This window comes from Sturnus vulgaris, chromosome 14, assembly GCF_052056855.1.
Source record: "Sturnus vulgaris isolate bStuVul1 chromosome 14, bStuVul1.hap1, whole genome shotgun sequence".
NCBI lineage: Eukaryota > Metazoa > Chordata > Aves > Passeriformes > Sturnidae > Sturnus > Sturnus vulgaris.
In genome coordinates, this window is record NC_142256.1 from 18113731 (window position 1) to 18129773 (window position 16043).

At 37.2% G+C, this 16043-nt stretch overlaps 1 protein-coding gene across 3 annotated transcripts in view; it reads right to left on the minus strand.

Moving 5' to 3' along the window:
• The window catches only part of MTM1 (myotubularin 1), a 39886-nt gene that overhangs the window by 11241 nt on the left and 12602 nt on the right, over nt 1-16043 (minus strand). For all 3 annotated transcript variants that reach the window (XM_088173469.1, XM_088173467.1, XM_088173466.1), the window contains exons 5-10: nt 15720-15814; nt 14580-14690; nt 13573-13674; nt 4341-4424; nt 3074-3223; nt 1106-1294 (exon numbers count right to left, since the gene is read on the minus strand). In XM_088173469.1, the coding sequence (XP_088029595.1) occupies nt 1106-1294; nt 3074-3223; nt 4341-4424; nt 13573-13674; nt 14580-14690; nt 15720-15814 (731 nt within the window). The remainder of the gene's footprint in view (nt 1-1105; nt 1295-3073; nt 3224-4340; nt 4425-13572; nt 13675-14579; nt 14691-15719; nt 15815-16043) is intronic.

Sequence of the window (16043 nt, forward strand, 5' to 3'; positions counted from 1 at the left end):
GAATTCCTTCTCTCCACATAAGCACACTTATCATTTCACTCAGGTCTCAAACCCTTTTGAGCTCAGCTCTCATGCTCTTTGCTGTGCAGACACACACCTACACCAGTAAGTACTGAAAAGCACATTCCCTTCATTTGTGTTTGAAGTTCCATGACTAAGGGACTATCCCCAGGTGTGGCACATTCTCCTGTGACAAAAGCGTTACACTTGTCTCCCACACCACTGCTCCCTAACATGGTCTTTGCATATAAAGATCGAGCACATCCATGTCTACTGTACTCCATGCCAAAAACACCACCGACACAGTGTACTGGCATTATCTGAGTTTGCCTAAATAATCTAATCCTCAACAGAGCTGAGGGGGAAGCAGAGGAGAAATCAATCCACAGGCACACCTTTTCTTCCTGAAAGGTTAGAGGAGATGATTTTTCAAGATCTGTTCCAGATCTGATCCCATTTAGGTTTTGTTCATAGATAACAAAGAAACAGTCACCAGTGAAAACACTGTTTCTGTACTTAGCAACTACAAGCGCCTGGGGAAGAACAATAGGTACCAAAGTATCCAAAATCATACACATACTGCTGTTTAGAGTTTATTTATCACTTTCTCTTTATTTGCAGGATGCCAGGATAGGTCTGAAGTAGTCCATGTAATGGTTAGGAAGACCCAAACACAGGATGCCTGTCAGTGGGGTTGGCTTTATGCACACATCCTTTCTAGGATGGAATTTTCCCAGAGGATCTGAAGGTTGTGCAGAGGTGGCCTGTCACCCCAACAGGGGACATACTCTGCAGCCCAGCCTACAGCTACCTCCTAGTGCAGAGTGGAGTCATGCCCAACTTCAGTCCAATGCTAAGATCTTTGCTTGGCTGAGAACGCAGACAGAAGAGCACATCTGGAAATCCACATATGGTCCTGAAACTCTGCTTAGGGATCTACTTTATACACGCATGTCCTTTCATGGCCTTGAGCCTCAGTAGTTGATTATGTGAATTTATCTATATTAAGATTACTACTATTCTCCAAAACCTCCTCACAGAAAACTTCAAAGTAAATCTCCTCCTCATTCCCTTCAAAAATAAGACATTAGAAGCATGTGTTTACCTTGTTTGCAACTGCATTGACATTGGGCCTTGCATCATAGATGGTAAGTTTAGAGATCTGCCTGTTGGCCTCCCTAATGATATCGAGGTATCTTTCATCATCTTTATTCCGCTTGCCACTCATTCCAACCAGGGGCTGACTGCAACGCATGATTACAGCTTGGGTCTCCGGATGAATCCATGAGAGAACCTGGTCACATGGCAAACAGACAGCAGAAGATACTCATTTTACTAAAATACCATAACTTAAAGCTATATTCTTTAGAATACACAGTATGAAAATTAACACCTTTCTTTTTATTTCTTCAAAATAAAATCCCTTGACATCTCAACTGCTTCTGGTACTTAATAATTATCTTCAAAAGAGTTCTCTTACATATTTAATGCTTACCTATATAATCCAATGTATTTTAATGTTTTCCTACAAGTCTTTAATTACACAAATAATCCTGAAAAGTAAACTAGTAACAAACACAGCAATCTCTGCTGAAACTAAAAAAACAAGTCAGGAGAATGAACTCATTGTAGAAATGGTGACTAAGATGCTCCAATTCTACAAGAATAACTTCTCCTTTTTTTTGGATAAGGAAGGGAAGTTGAACCTTTTTGCAGTATCTTGAATGTTTTCTCTTCTCTTTAAAGCACATTTTGTTCCTCAGCCCTCTTTAAAAGAGGAGGCACCGGAGAGAAGCACATGCTGTCTGTGCTGTTTTAAGCCAGAGAGGACTTGCCACAAAAGACAGTGAGCTGCCCAGGAACAAATGCAGCGCCAGAGATTAAAGATAAGCAAGAAACCCAAGAAGTAGGCAAAAAAATGCAAATTCATTGTTGAAAAATATTAACAAACAGTATTCCCACCCACTCGGTAAGTTGTGGGTTACAGGGTGAAAGAAGATCAGAGTTCAAGCAAAAAACCTCCCAAAAATCCAATCCTCAAAAGGTGTTCACTCCTGAGATGAGAAACAAGATCTGCCAGTGGTGCGGGGGGGAGGTGGTGAGAATGAGTGGCTAGTTCTAGACAAGAATTAAATTACTATTATAAATTTCTATTTTAATAAAATTACTATAACCAAGGGAATTACTCTCACTTTTCAGGCATATCAAAAGGCCAGTCATGAATTTCAAGGTGACAGGGATGACACTGCTAGGTTATTAGAACTATATGCACAGGCTATACATTACATATATTCTATACACATTATATATTATACAGATATGTGTGTATATATAGTAAATTTATAATTATAGACCTAGTCTGTCAGTAAATACTGGATCTAATAAATATTTGTCATACTGAGCTGTGCATCTGTTTGAAACTGAGATTCAAGGCAGCTTTCTGTCTAAGATACTGTCTAAGAAACCAGCACATCTTCCAAGTTTGCAAAAGGGAAATACCAGTTAAAATAAGTATTGGGATAGAAATTCGTATTTTCTGTAGTGCTGTAAAGAGCTGATACATAAAAATTCTCTTACCTCATAGATTTTTCATTGCAGAAATGCAAGAAGTCAAATCGGTTTCTTTTATTTTATGGACTAAAAAGCCCAAGAATTCACTAAAGAGACTATAAACGAGATCTTACTTTAGGACAGACCAGTGGAACTTATGTTTAACGTCACATGGTTTGCTTGCAGGACAACATTTGTGATTACTTTTTACAGACATCCAGCAACAGTAAAGGCAGCGTAAGGCTCATTCCTCATCAAGGAAAACTGCACTGCTGGCCATTGTTACTGGGCAAGTCAAGTTAAAAATCAGTGAAGCTGCCATGGGTGATTGTTATTGGGAAAGAATGGAAATGTGGTTTGACCAAGACCTGTTTCAAGCAATGAAAACCACCAGCTAATCAAAACTATAACTACTAAAAAAAAAAAAAAAAAGCATCCTCTGCATTGCATTCAGCAAGAAGCTGTTTGGATGCAACTTAGACTTAGCTACATCATCAGGCAAGTTCCATCACCTAATACTCACCGGGATTCTATTTCGGGACCTAAAGGCAGCAACTTTCTTGAGATCATCATCTGTTGCATTGTATGGCACGACCAAGAGTGATGGGTATGTGTCACACAGCCCGTAATGCTCATTAATGAAAGTCACTCGCCACCGTTCATTAGGCAGCCCCTAAAATAATAACATGAAGTTATTCAATGTATTTTTGGCTGAACAAGTAATAATTCTGCTCCTGAATTTTACACGATATTATGGCCACATGGCAACAATTTAAGTACCATTTCAAAGCAACAGAAGCACAAAAGATTACAAGACTACACAAACCAGCTCATTGCAGATGGATTCACAGTCTTAAATAGCTGAAGAGCACAAAATTCTAGCCTTAGTAAGTTTCAAAACAATGACTGAAACTAGGAGAAGTATTTCTTTAACTGTGGGATGAGGAAAGAAAATTACCTTCTCTCCTTCCCCAAAGCTTTGCTTTTCCACCGTTCCTGGTGAAGAGAGACTGTGAGGAAGTCTCACTATAACCTTTCTTCCCTGTAGCCTGATACTACCACCATGTTAAAAGTAAGATTCAGGGTAACTTTCTTATTGAGAAAGAACAACTCCTAGTCGGACTTAGCCCAGTAAGGCATTTCCAGGAGACATAAGTCCACACACACACAGTGGGGTTTGTGTGGGTGTTTGTATTTTACCTTTTTTGGGCCTCAGGCTTCTAAACCATGAACAAAAAAAAAACTATGGAGGCTAAAAAAAATTAAGGAAGTTCTCATTCTTTGCTATTTAATTTTTTTTAATGTCTTACTTCAATTATCTATCAGACATTTAAAATGAAATATCATCCTCTTTCATTGACATTTTCCCAAGATCACATAAAGAGCAAGGAAGAACACTGATAGATATCCAGAATTTCTGTAAAGCAATGCTGTTTCTAAAACAAGCTTCTTTTTTTCTCCCCACTTCATTTTGGGAAGAAGAACAAATGCAGTTTATGTTTAGGACACTATAGTTACATATTTGGCACGTTCTCCCCACCTGTGCTCACTTAGCAGTGGCACATTGTAAGAGGCATCAATAACTTCCTCCCAAGAGCAAAGACCACCTTCCTGTGGCATTCCTGGGGTTTTTTTAAAGGCTCTAGTGTTTTATTTCCTGTCTTTACTTTTCTTCATGTTGAAATTTCATCCTCTCCCAACAGCTGATAAAAGAAGTATACAAACAGTAATTCCTCTATGCAAGTTGAAGATGTGAAAGCACCAGACAACAGCAACTGTAAGTAACTCACCTGTCTCCTGTATTCAGACATCGGGTTGTACACCATCCATCCATTTTCAGAAAACTTTTCCTCATTTACAAAAGCAAAAAAAAGCTGTAAGATATAAAAGAAGCTTATTACACCAAACTCTAACTGCAAATGGCAAACATGAGGGCTCATCATCAGTTATACCCTAATGCTCGCTATAAAATAGGACTGATTGCTCCATGCCAGCCCCAATCTCTCCATTTATATCTGGTATGTCCAAGACTATGAAGCAAAGAGCAACAAGTAAAAAAAATATAGACCTGGTAATGAAAAAAATGAAAATATGACAACAGTTACTAGGTAACAAAAAGAATAGAAATTATAAAGGTTAATTGGTTGGATTTTTTCTTTTTACTGCCAGGAGGTTGAAATGTTTTAGAATGGTTTCTTTCACATAATCACTAAATAAACTACTGTCTTCTCAGCAAATTTCTCCAATAGGCACAGCTTCAATTACAACATACAACATCAGATGCTAAATTCAAAGAGGAAAAAGGTTTTAATTGTTATCCATTGCCATCACGAAGCAGATGCCTTTCTGCATCCCCTCCCCAACCGATACTATAAGAAATCCCAATTACTGTAACGCTCCATGAAAGTGAAAAAGCTGCCATTGAAAATGAAATGGTTAGCAGCTTACATTACTTACTTCTTGCTTTGCTCCTTGCTCTCACAAATCATTTATATAGCACAGCAGCCTTATTGAGCATTCCAGTATGTTCCTCATACCTTTTATCTTTCTTCTCTTTCCAACAAATTCCAAGTGGGCTCTATTACCTAATTAACCCCCTTCTCCTCCCTTGGTTTGTTTCCATAGTTTTGGATGAAAACAAAAGTGATGTTTATGCTAAGAATCTTCCACATTGAGAAAACTAATTTTGGTGGTCTACAAACTCTTCAGATACCAAAAGGAGCACAAAACAAAATTGTTTCAAATAAAAAAACCAAAAACAAACAAAAAAAAAACCCCACCAAAACAAACAAACAAAAGAAACACACAGAAGAGAATGTGCTGTCCTGAGCTAACTAAGCGACAACTTACAGAGCAGAAACATCTAGAGCTCATCATAGCTCATCTGTAAAGAAACAACTGAAAGTCTCCTAGCTGTCAAAAAAGATTAAAAGGAGAAACTGAATGCTAAACAGAACATCCCACAAATGCAGAAAACCCAGTAAGCAAGAAAAAAAACCACCCCCATGGAGGAGGTTTTGAATCTGAGGAAGGCTCCAGGCAATTCTGCTCAGCCCAATACGTTACACTGCTTTTAACACTGAACAGCTAATATCAAAACACAAAATTGAATCCCCCACAAAAGGAGAAGATATTTCCTCATGTAGTTCAAGTAAACAAATACTTCCAAAGGATGCTACTGCTCACTCAAAATGCTTTATCTCACTAGTTTTACAAACCAGAATTCTAAATTAGATCACTATTTTAGAGCAAGTGCACTCACTGGCAAGTTTGCAGAAGTAAACAATGCATTCCCTGGCTTTATTTTCTGAATGTCTTTACCATTTTTAAAGGGGTAGACCTTCAGTGCAAGTAACCATTACAAATTCTTTTGACTAAGTAAACTACTATTAAGTGGTATAGAGGGAGAGATGAAGAGATGGATATCTACTCTACCAGAAAAAAACCCTATTCCATTAAAAGTAGAAGCAGGTATAAAAAGTTATTAAAAAACCTGAAAAAGGTTGTTTAATTGTAAACAAGGAATACAGCAAAATGGGAATAACACTATCTGAAGCAGTAGATGCAACTGATTTGCTGAACTATTAATAAACAGCTACACACAAGAACCATCCCCTTCTCACAAAGAAATCTGCTATACCCAAAGAGTAACTATGTTAAGAATTCACCAAGGACACAGAAGCAAAGGAGAATCTTAGAACAATAGGAAACAGAAACACTGGAATCCTAACAGGTCACTTAGAAGATGCATTAAAGGCAGGAATAAGTCTTTTATTTAAGCTCCTACTTACTGCAAGTTTCCACATGAGAAACAGCACACTGTGACAGCTGTTGCACAGAACATGTTTTTATTGACAAAAATTAAGAAAGGTGTTATTACAAAATAAAAATAAATGGCAGCTATGCTGCTCATGCCACCCACAAAAAAAAAAATCCACAAGACATCAGAAGGAAAAGTGCATTTTGTTTTCATCCTTTACAAACCATTAAAGCATTAAAGTGTTACATTTATTATGCATGAGGGGATGGATTGAATCTTTTCTGAAAGAACAATGTCCTACTCTTTACAGCATGATTCATTTAAAATGCTTGGCTACAGCAGCTTTACCACATTTGCTACAAAAGCTTACAGTCACAGAGCCCTTAACTATTTAAGTGGACAATTATGCTTCATCAGTTTTGTTGATATTTCAGGTAGTACAAATTCTTCCTATGTTGCTCAATAGAAAGAAATTTATCAGTAGAATAGATCAACCAGCAAAAACCTCAAGTCTAACAAATCACAGAACACTACAAAGAATGAAAAGGCATATGGAGAAAAATTTGGACTCAGATTTTTACGTGAACAATTCAGAGAAAATTCCTGAATTATACTACACAAGAATAGTATTTAAAAATTACCAATCTCTAAAATCCTGAAGATTAAAAATTGTTTTTCTTCTGCAAGCATTAACTAAATTATATCAAAACGTTTATACACACACATTTGGATGTGCACCATCGTGTACAGACTGCACAGATAATCTGCTGACTACTGAAATTCTTACTCACTGTACCAAAAGATTAAAGATCTGAATTCCATTCCCACCACCTCCAATAGCTTCGCAGACAAGACTGAAACTCTGTGAAGATGGCCTGAGTCTTAGTTCAGTCTAACTGCTGGAGTCTGAAATACAGTAACATCCCCACTCTACCTCAGGCCCACTTCTCCCAACAAAATACACAATTATTGCTGTGTTATGTTGCCATTAAAACAGAGTAGGAGACACACAAATGCAATACAATTATACTGAATTCATATAGGTCTATTTAATTTCTAACTACAGTTTACCTTACTCAACTGTAACAAGCAACCCACATCTATAACCATTTTATTGTAAGAATCATATACTTAACGAAAGATAGAGGCTTGGACATAGTTATATTTTATGATCTGTCAGTACTTATTTTAACACGTTTGGACATTACTTCTTTTTGTTTGAAACAAAATGTGACAGTGCAGCAAGCAAATGGAATAAACAGGAAGGAGAAATGCCATTCACAATATAACACTCATAGGTTCGCTTTATCACTTGATGTAAGATTTGAGAGGCGCTGTCTTAGTAAAATTACACGGCTTAGCTTTTTGTGGATACAGAACCCATCCTATTAGAGCCTCTCATACACACATACTTGCACGTGGGGATGAAAGCACCAAGGTCACACCACTGCCCGCAGGTACTGAGTACAGATCAGCTGGGTGTGTATCCATAGCCTTCAGATGCAGAAGGCAGAAGAAGGTCGGAGAAGAACCACATGAGCACCTCTCGGAATTGTATGGTGCCACAAGGTGGAAAAGCCCTGTCAGCCTCTCTCAGTGCACCATTTTCCACACAGGAAAGTCTTGCAAATACCAGAATAAAAGGAGGTTGGCCAGTACTATGCCTTCTTCACATATCTTCCCTTCAAATCTAGCACATCCCTGCTAGATCCTCCTTCTCCCCAAACAATACTTTAGGTACTCAGAGTCTCCACTCTGAACCCCACTCATTTTTTCTTCCCTCCACACACACAATTCCATTCCTTTCTGTCATTGTTAATCCTGCCTCTCCAACAAAAAGCCCTTCTCTGCATCTCCTGCTGCACTCAGCCTATCTTCCCAGGAATCAAATCATCTGCAGCTTCATCAGATGTGTCCAGATTTGAGTGGAAATTAAAAAAAAAATATATATATATAAAACCTACATAAGAGATATTCAAGTTCAGAAGAATATTGCAGTAAAATAAAAGTGTATTTCATTGATTTTTTGAGATCATTAATAGGTTTTTCAAAACCAAGAACATATAATCAAAAAGCAGAACTATGGTTTGCACAGATGGACCTGAGACAATGCCACATGAGTTTGGCTGGATACTAAGGATAAGTTTCAGACAGACTACCTGCTCAACACATCAGTGTTTCAGGCAGCAAGCCTGAGCTGGCATCCCTCCTCTCAGCATTGAGACTGGCTGGGTAAAAGCTACTCAAATAAAACACAGATTTACCTCAAGTTATACTGATTATTTATCTTACATCTTGAGTGCAAGGCAGGATAATCTGCAGTCACTTCCAATGCACTGATCATATCTGTTCTAAGTTTGATGGAGATTAATACTACACATCTGATGAAAGTCCATCTACTCTGATTAATCTATCAACTAATTAAAAATCAGTTTCAAATTCTTTTCAGCTACCACAGGAAACAGAAAGAAGAAATCAAAGAAAACACTAAACAAGTAAGAAATCAACAAAGTGTAGTAAATCACTACTCAGAACACTTTTTGGGTACAAAGTTTGTTACTTGTCAATACCTGTAGTTGGCAAAACCAAGCAAGACTCACCATCCATCAGCTAAGATTTTTCTAAAACCAAATTAAAGCTGCTGCACAAAATGGAAGCAGGGATTTCAGTGCAGATCCACAGTCTAAAGGCAGATGACTACTGCTTCACTTGAACCAGAAGACTAGTACAGTTAAAAAAAAATCTTTCAAATCTTGTAACATTTTTAGTAAACTACTTTTTGCTTCACTGTGCAAATAATTGTTTACTTCCTTGTAGGTGTTAACCCACAATTTCAATACAGTCTCTATTTTTAAGCCTCCTACAGACAGAGTGCTTGTCTTTAGCATTCAATTTCTCCTTCTGATTTAGTACACAAAAATAATATGCAATACATTGGTTGTTCAAAGCACAACACAGTTCTGTGAGGTAAAGGAGAAAGCATCTACAATCTGACTATTACAGTTTAGCAAGCAGTCTATTTAGCAGTATTAATGCAATGTAAATATATAAATCTCAGTATAAATACAACAGCTACATATTTACTCTTTATGGAATCATAGCACATGTTGTACATGAACATATAGTGTAGACACCATTTATTAAATATTTAACCAATCTTTATGCATTGCAAAAGAAGAAAGCAGCAAAACTAGAACAAGAAGGTGCCACACACCTGTGAAGAAAATCAATTGCATTTTCTATTTCTAACTCATGGATGTATACTTTTTACATATTATAAATTACTAAGTTTTTACTCACTGTAAAGGCTGACAGTTTCTCAGTGTATTTGAAAATAAATATATCATTATCTTTACCATTATTAATGGCATTTTGTATGCCATTACTACAACCTAGCCAGTTACATCTTACCTGTTCATCTAAAAACAAAAGTCAGACACTGTAGTGCTGGTATACTGCCCTCTGCTCCTTTGTGAACATGGTCACCTCACACCACTGCTGCCCTGGTTCTGATGTGTGATAGGGAATGAAGTCCCAAGTCAAGGGGTTTTTTGCAAATTCAGGTGCTCTGACAGACAGGCAGAGCCTTCACCAGCCTTGCTCCATCTGAAGTCATCTTTGCAGATCCAACAGCAACACTGGCATGAGCCAACCCTCAGACATTTTAAATGACCAGGATAAACAGTGACATCAGGAGCAGTTCAAGTCAGCCAGCATAGCCACCAGAGTCTCATCAAAATGTGCATTCCCACAGACCTACTGAGGGTTAGGAATAAACACAGATTGTACAGATACCATGGTGCTGAACAATCTTGTAAAAATGATGATGTGTAGTTTCATGGTAAGATCAGGAACTGAAGCAGCTGCTATGCAGAAGCTAAACTAGAGAGAGCAAATATATTTTATCTTTTGTGGTGTACTAAAACATCTCATTTGGGGGAGTTTGGCTATTTTGGTTTTACTTTTTCAAACATTAAAAAAAAACGCTTTCGGCAACAATTTTCTTTCAATTAGCACAAGTTTGCAAATGCAACAGAGGATTAGCAACAGCAGGTGCTTGCTCCCCATCAACTATGTTGTCAGTCAGATGAGCTGATTTCACTTTATGTTACTGATTCAAGGATATCTGAATCCAACGTATACTCAAACTGGAGACAAACAAAAACTACCTTCTGGAAGTAGGCACCAAGGACAATGCTGAGGCACAGAGGAGCAATTGTGAACAGGCCTGTGATTTATAATAGGCTCTCAAACAATACTGTTGGGATGGTGATGGAAACAAATCTTGAAAACAGTAAGAACACTTCATTCATAAATCATCTTTTGGGTTTTATTTACCATCCATTTGTATGAGAATGGTACAGCAGAAAAAAAACAGAAGTAAGGCATCTCTACCAGTTCCTGTTTAGGATGACCTCTTAGGATATAGTACCACTGCAGATGAAAATCAATCAAATAAAAATCTGATAGAAAATACAAAAATACAGAAAAATCAGGACAGTAAAGCTTCAGAACTTAATTATCCTGATGATATCTTCTTTCCACTGCAAAGCTGCACAAGCATCAGTGTTGCTGAACCAGTTAAACATCAAGGATGCAGTTCTGCAAGATGGTCTGAGCAAAACTAACATTTTACTATTGCTAAAAACAAGACATCTCCCTCTTTTCACTCCTGCCTTCTACCTGCTCCACTCACATGTCCACTCTTGCACTGGTTCTGATGCATACTGATTTCAAACCAGGTCTCCCCAGATTATTCAAAGCAGCACAAGACTAATCAGAATATTTTGTGCTGGATAAGTGAGTTATGCTGGCTTAGCGATTATACAAATATCAGTTTGGTATTAGAAGAATAATCAACCACATGACTGAAAAGTAGAGAGGAGACCAGAGAAGAACAAGAGCTCAGCATTTGAGTGTCAGAGGCCTTCCATCTCTACCCAGCTGTCAAGGGGAATTACAGCACATTCTTTGTAGAACATCTCCCTGAGTGAGATGGCTACATGACCAGAGTGTTAAAAAGCACTCCAAGGGGAAGGCAGGCGTGTACAGTCCCAACATACTGCTACATTCACACAGTGAAATCTTGTTCTAAACCAGACGCTGAAAGGAGCAGTGCCATCATCCCTCCTGATTCACATCCACCCAGAGATGCTTTTACTCCACTCTCGCTTTGGACTAACAAGACACGAAATAACTCAAAGTAAAGCTTTTATTTTTATCTCCTTGCTAACTTTAGTTTCTTTAGTTTCGTATCTGGTTCATCATGCAGCCTCAAACTCATGCAGTAAAAAAGCAAGGCAGGAATGGAAAACCAGGCAGAAACACCTTTGGCAGGATCAGTTTAAACTGCCAAAATACAATAAAAGCACACAAAAAAAAAATCACACACTTGTTTAGCTCATGTTAAAGTTAAGGGCTCATCCACACTGTGACATTAGAAAATAAGGGCAGCTGCAACCTTCAGATGTAACACAGGCTCGCTTTATTTCCCTCCAAAGTAAAACTGATTTCTAACGGGTATACCCTGCTTCAGACATAGTTATGAGACAAATTAGAACCACTCTCCCTCCACGTTGTCACTGTCTCCCCAGTGAGACTTCTTTGCTTTACTGAATCCAAGGGCCAAAGTACTACTGCCCCAACCAAGACTTTTGTTATTAAGCTTAACTTCTGTTGGCAAGTGGCCTTCACACAAGCCATATAATGATGAACTTTATTAGGTTCAACAGGTCCAGCACGAAGTGGACAATAAAGCAGGAAATAAAGGAGGAAGTGGACAATTCCACACATTACTCACTGCCATCATTAGACAGGATCTCTGGGTCTTTTTGGATGATGAACCTAATAGAAGTCCACATCTCATCACCAAGGTATTCACCCCCATATAGTTGGATTATCCCATAAGGCACTCTGCTAAGTCAGTTAGAATTTCTTTTGCCCATATTCACTACATACAATCCTCAAAAAACCCCCCAACTCTTCAGCTCGATAATGTGGATGAGATTGCATGGGCATGATGGAACCTAAAATACAGGAAATATTCAACAATACACTTGACTGTGCTCTGGGTAACCCAGTCTAAAACCCTCTTGCTACAGAACCCCATGATGTATAGAAGACAGTTTTGACCTGAACCTCTCCATAACTTGGTATTTCCGCATACAGCTTCTTGTTTTCCATTATACTTTACGGTTCACATATCCTGTCATGCTTTCAATCATTCTCTATTTTAAAATGGATAAAATGGCAACAGTAGAATTAGATATATTCACTTCTTTAACAACCATCTTCTCTGTGAATACAACTCCTCACACCTACCTAAATGTAAAAATCTCTCTCATTTCTGAAGGCCTGTTTGTTAACAATACAAAATAATCTAAGCAAAAGCATTTCTTTTCCCTTATGCTTTCACTCCGCAGTTTGTATATAGAAAAGTTTTAAAAAACTAAATGTTTATAGAGTCCAGCTCATTGACTGACACATACATTCCTGGAAAGAAGTAAGATTCTTGCCGCAACAATTCTTTGAACAAAGTTCTTAATATTCAGAGCAGAACTTTCCAATACTTTGTGAACAGAGCTCTTGTACAATAATCCTAAATTAAAGCACACCAATAAAGTGTAAATTGAGTATTACAATGGACAAAATAAACCATTTACCAAAAAGATGTTAAATGACTCACACTAAGAACAGTACACAGACTTCAAAAAAAGGGAAGATAATGATTAGCTTGCATCATTGTTGCTCAATTCCTTCCATAAGATGCCTTTTTTAACTGAAACAAATCCGTGCAAATTCATAAATGCATTCCTGTTGTATTTTTCATTAGTTTGATCAATAAAACAAGTGTTGCCTTACCATATCTTCTTCTCCTGAAGTAAAACCCTTAGTGATTCATACTTAACACTGCCTTGGAGACTGCTTGATTAATTAATGTTTTCAACAAATCAATTAAGGCATGTATTCCCTATATTCCTATATTAGGGAGGACAACTTGCAGTTTCTAAGCAATGAAATCTGTATGGAGCAGAGGTGCTCAGTAGTGTATCTGGAGTACATCCATAATTTTACAAAACATATAGATTTAAGTGTTGCAAATATACAAAACAAAAGCTGCTGTTTAGTTTATGCTGACACCAGATTCTGCGGTTATACTTTTTAAGCAGCCATGATATAGCCATTACTAGGTCAAATAGGTAAAGTTAATTGGCAAGAACTCTGCATTAATACAATTCATCAATAGAAACTATGTAACTTACCGAGTTATGTGACTGAGGAAAAGCATATTTTGTGAGGACTTCAAATATATCTCTTCTACTGTGCCCTTCTTGCTTTAATGCAAACCGTAAATTCCTCATATCCTAAAACAAAGCCATTATCTGTTAGGTGAACCAAAGTTGTAAGATGTTTCTCTCTGTACAAGTGCTATATTATACACTAAACATGATGTAGAATCTCATTGTAACACACCTCAAACCCTTATGGATGTTCAGTTTTATTTCTCGTCTCATAAAATAAAAGAGGGTGTAAGAATTGTACAAACAAAGCAGTACCATACTCTGTGCGCTGCAAACAGCACTTTGGCATGAAGCCATCAGAAACGGCTCTATTTGATTCACTAAAAAAGTCTCACGAGCTATTGAAAGTTTGCAGGATGGGAATTACTCTGTTTTCAAAAGAAAGATTTGCCAATAGTTTGTATAGAATATATTATTCCTATGTTCTCATCACTGGTGTCAGAAAAAGTAATCTGCACATTAACTGCTAAGAATCAAATGTGCATACACTGAATAACGAACCTAGTAAAGGACCCCGAATTATCCACTGGAAACTCCCCTATGACCATAGTTTTCCATGGTGACAATTTTTATGTAAAAAATATCTATAGTCTTACAAAACATTTCACTGGCTTTATAGTTTACAAATACCCTGTTTGAGGTATTCTTCAAAGATATCAGAATTATTAAAAATATTCCTTTTAGAACAAATGAAATAACAAAGTGGTGCAGGAATAATGCCCTAAAATACAATTGATGTGCAAAACCATGTCAATTAGTGATTTGGAAAGCAAGACCATCCCTCTCCTTGTGTGCAGGGAAGATAGTTAAACAGCCCTTTATACAAAAAGTATTGTCCTGTCAAGTTTCAAAAAGCTCTTTTGAAATTCATCCATAAGCATGTATATTTCCCTTCCTGTAAAAAGGTAGTCAGTGAGAAAAAAAGCCCTCTAGATTTAATTTTCTACTGAATTATTGGAAAATCTTACTTTACAGGTTATATCTAATCCATAAGAGTTCTCTCCTCTGCTTGAAGCTCCTCCCATTTTTTCAATCCTTGAAATTACGCCTAATGGAACATTCAATATTACAACTGGATCCTGCAAGAAAAGTTTGAGTAAGGAAAAGATTAATGTTAAAAGAAGACCCAAGCAAAATGTTGTTATGCATTCCAGAATAGAAAGCAGACATGCAATAAATACAGAAACAAAAGCATGTTTCTGCCTTTGAGTCTCCTTCGCCAGCATGTTATGAAGTCCGTACAGTCACTCTACAGCCTTTAGCATCATCCATGCTACAAAAATATTTCATGCCTTATTCAGCATGCAGGGAAAACAGTTGCAACACCCTAAGAGATGCCTTCTGCTACATACTGACTGCCCCTGCTTGCTAATACTGCTTTATTGATATACAGCATAAAGCAGAACTAAATGAAAAAGACATTACTATAACAATTAGCTACAGCCAGAAAGACCTTAGTTCAATAGCCCCAAATCCTTATCTAAAAAAAAAAAAAAACAAAAAAAAAAAAGACATATTATGAAAGAGATCACAAGTACATTTTACTCTCCTCCATGTCACTGCTTATCAAACACATTATCGCTCCCTTCGCCCACATAAGGTTCTACTGATCAAAGTATTTTTCTTTTTAACAGCAAGAACAATCAAAGACTAGGTTTACTGACAGCCATTTTTAAGAACTATTGCATATCATTAGTTGCTGCCCTTGGTCTATCACAGATTAAGTGTAAAGGGAACAGCTACATAAAAAAAGCTCTGACAGACAAAAGATAAAGGTATCAGTTCAGTGTAAGTGATTAAACTGCAGTTTTACCAGGCAAAAATCACACTTTTACAACACATTTATCTTTAAAGAATTCATATTTTTATACAGATTTCTCAGTGGCACAAAGGCAGTTACTTTTTAGTCATTACAGAATTAAAATATGGTTCTTAAAAACATTACAGGCCATTTCAAGCAAAAAGCCTCCCATGCAATTCCACAAGCATATGTGTGCCAAAACCAAAACAGATGAACTGGCCAAAAAAGAACACAAAGGCAGTGGGGGTGGACGGAAGAGAGTTTAAAGCCAACTCATCCCATGAAGCAATTGTGGCACTTTACTCACATTTTCCACACTTCTTAGGTACAGCCTGTAGTTCGTGATGTACACTCTTCCTTTAACAGGACCATTAAATGGACACATATAAATAACATCCTTATCTGTAAGAAATGTAGTATTTCTTAAAAGATTGTGAAAAGACAAAATGAGAGCTAAGGACAGCATCGCTTAAGCAGCAGTAAAAGAAAATGAGAGCTGTACTCAGAGGTGAATGAATTTTGAAAGTAATACATCTGAGTTTTATCTACTTGAATTATTAAGAAAATGTGAAAGACTTGTATACTAAACTTGTCCAAATGAATTGCACAGATTTCAGTAGCCTTCCTTTGT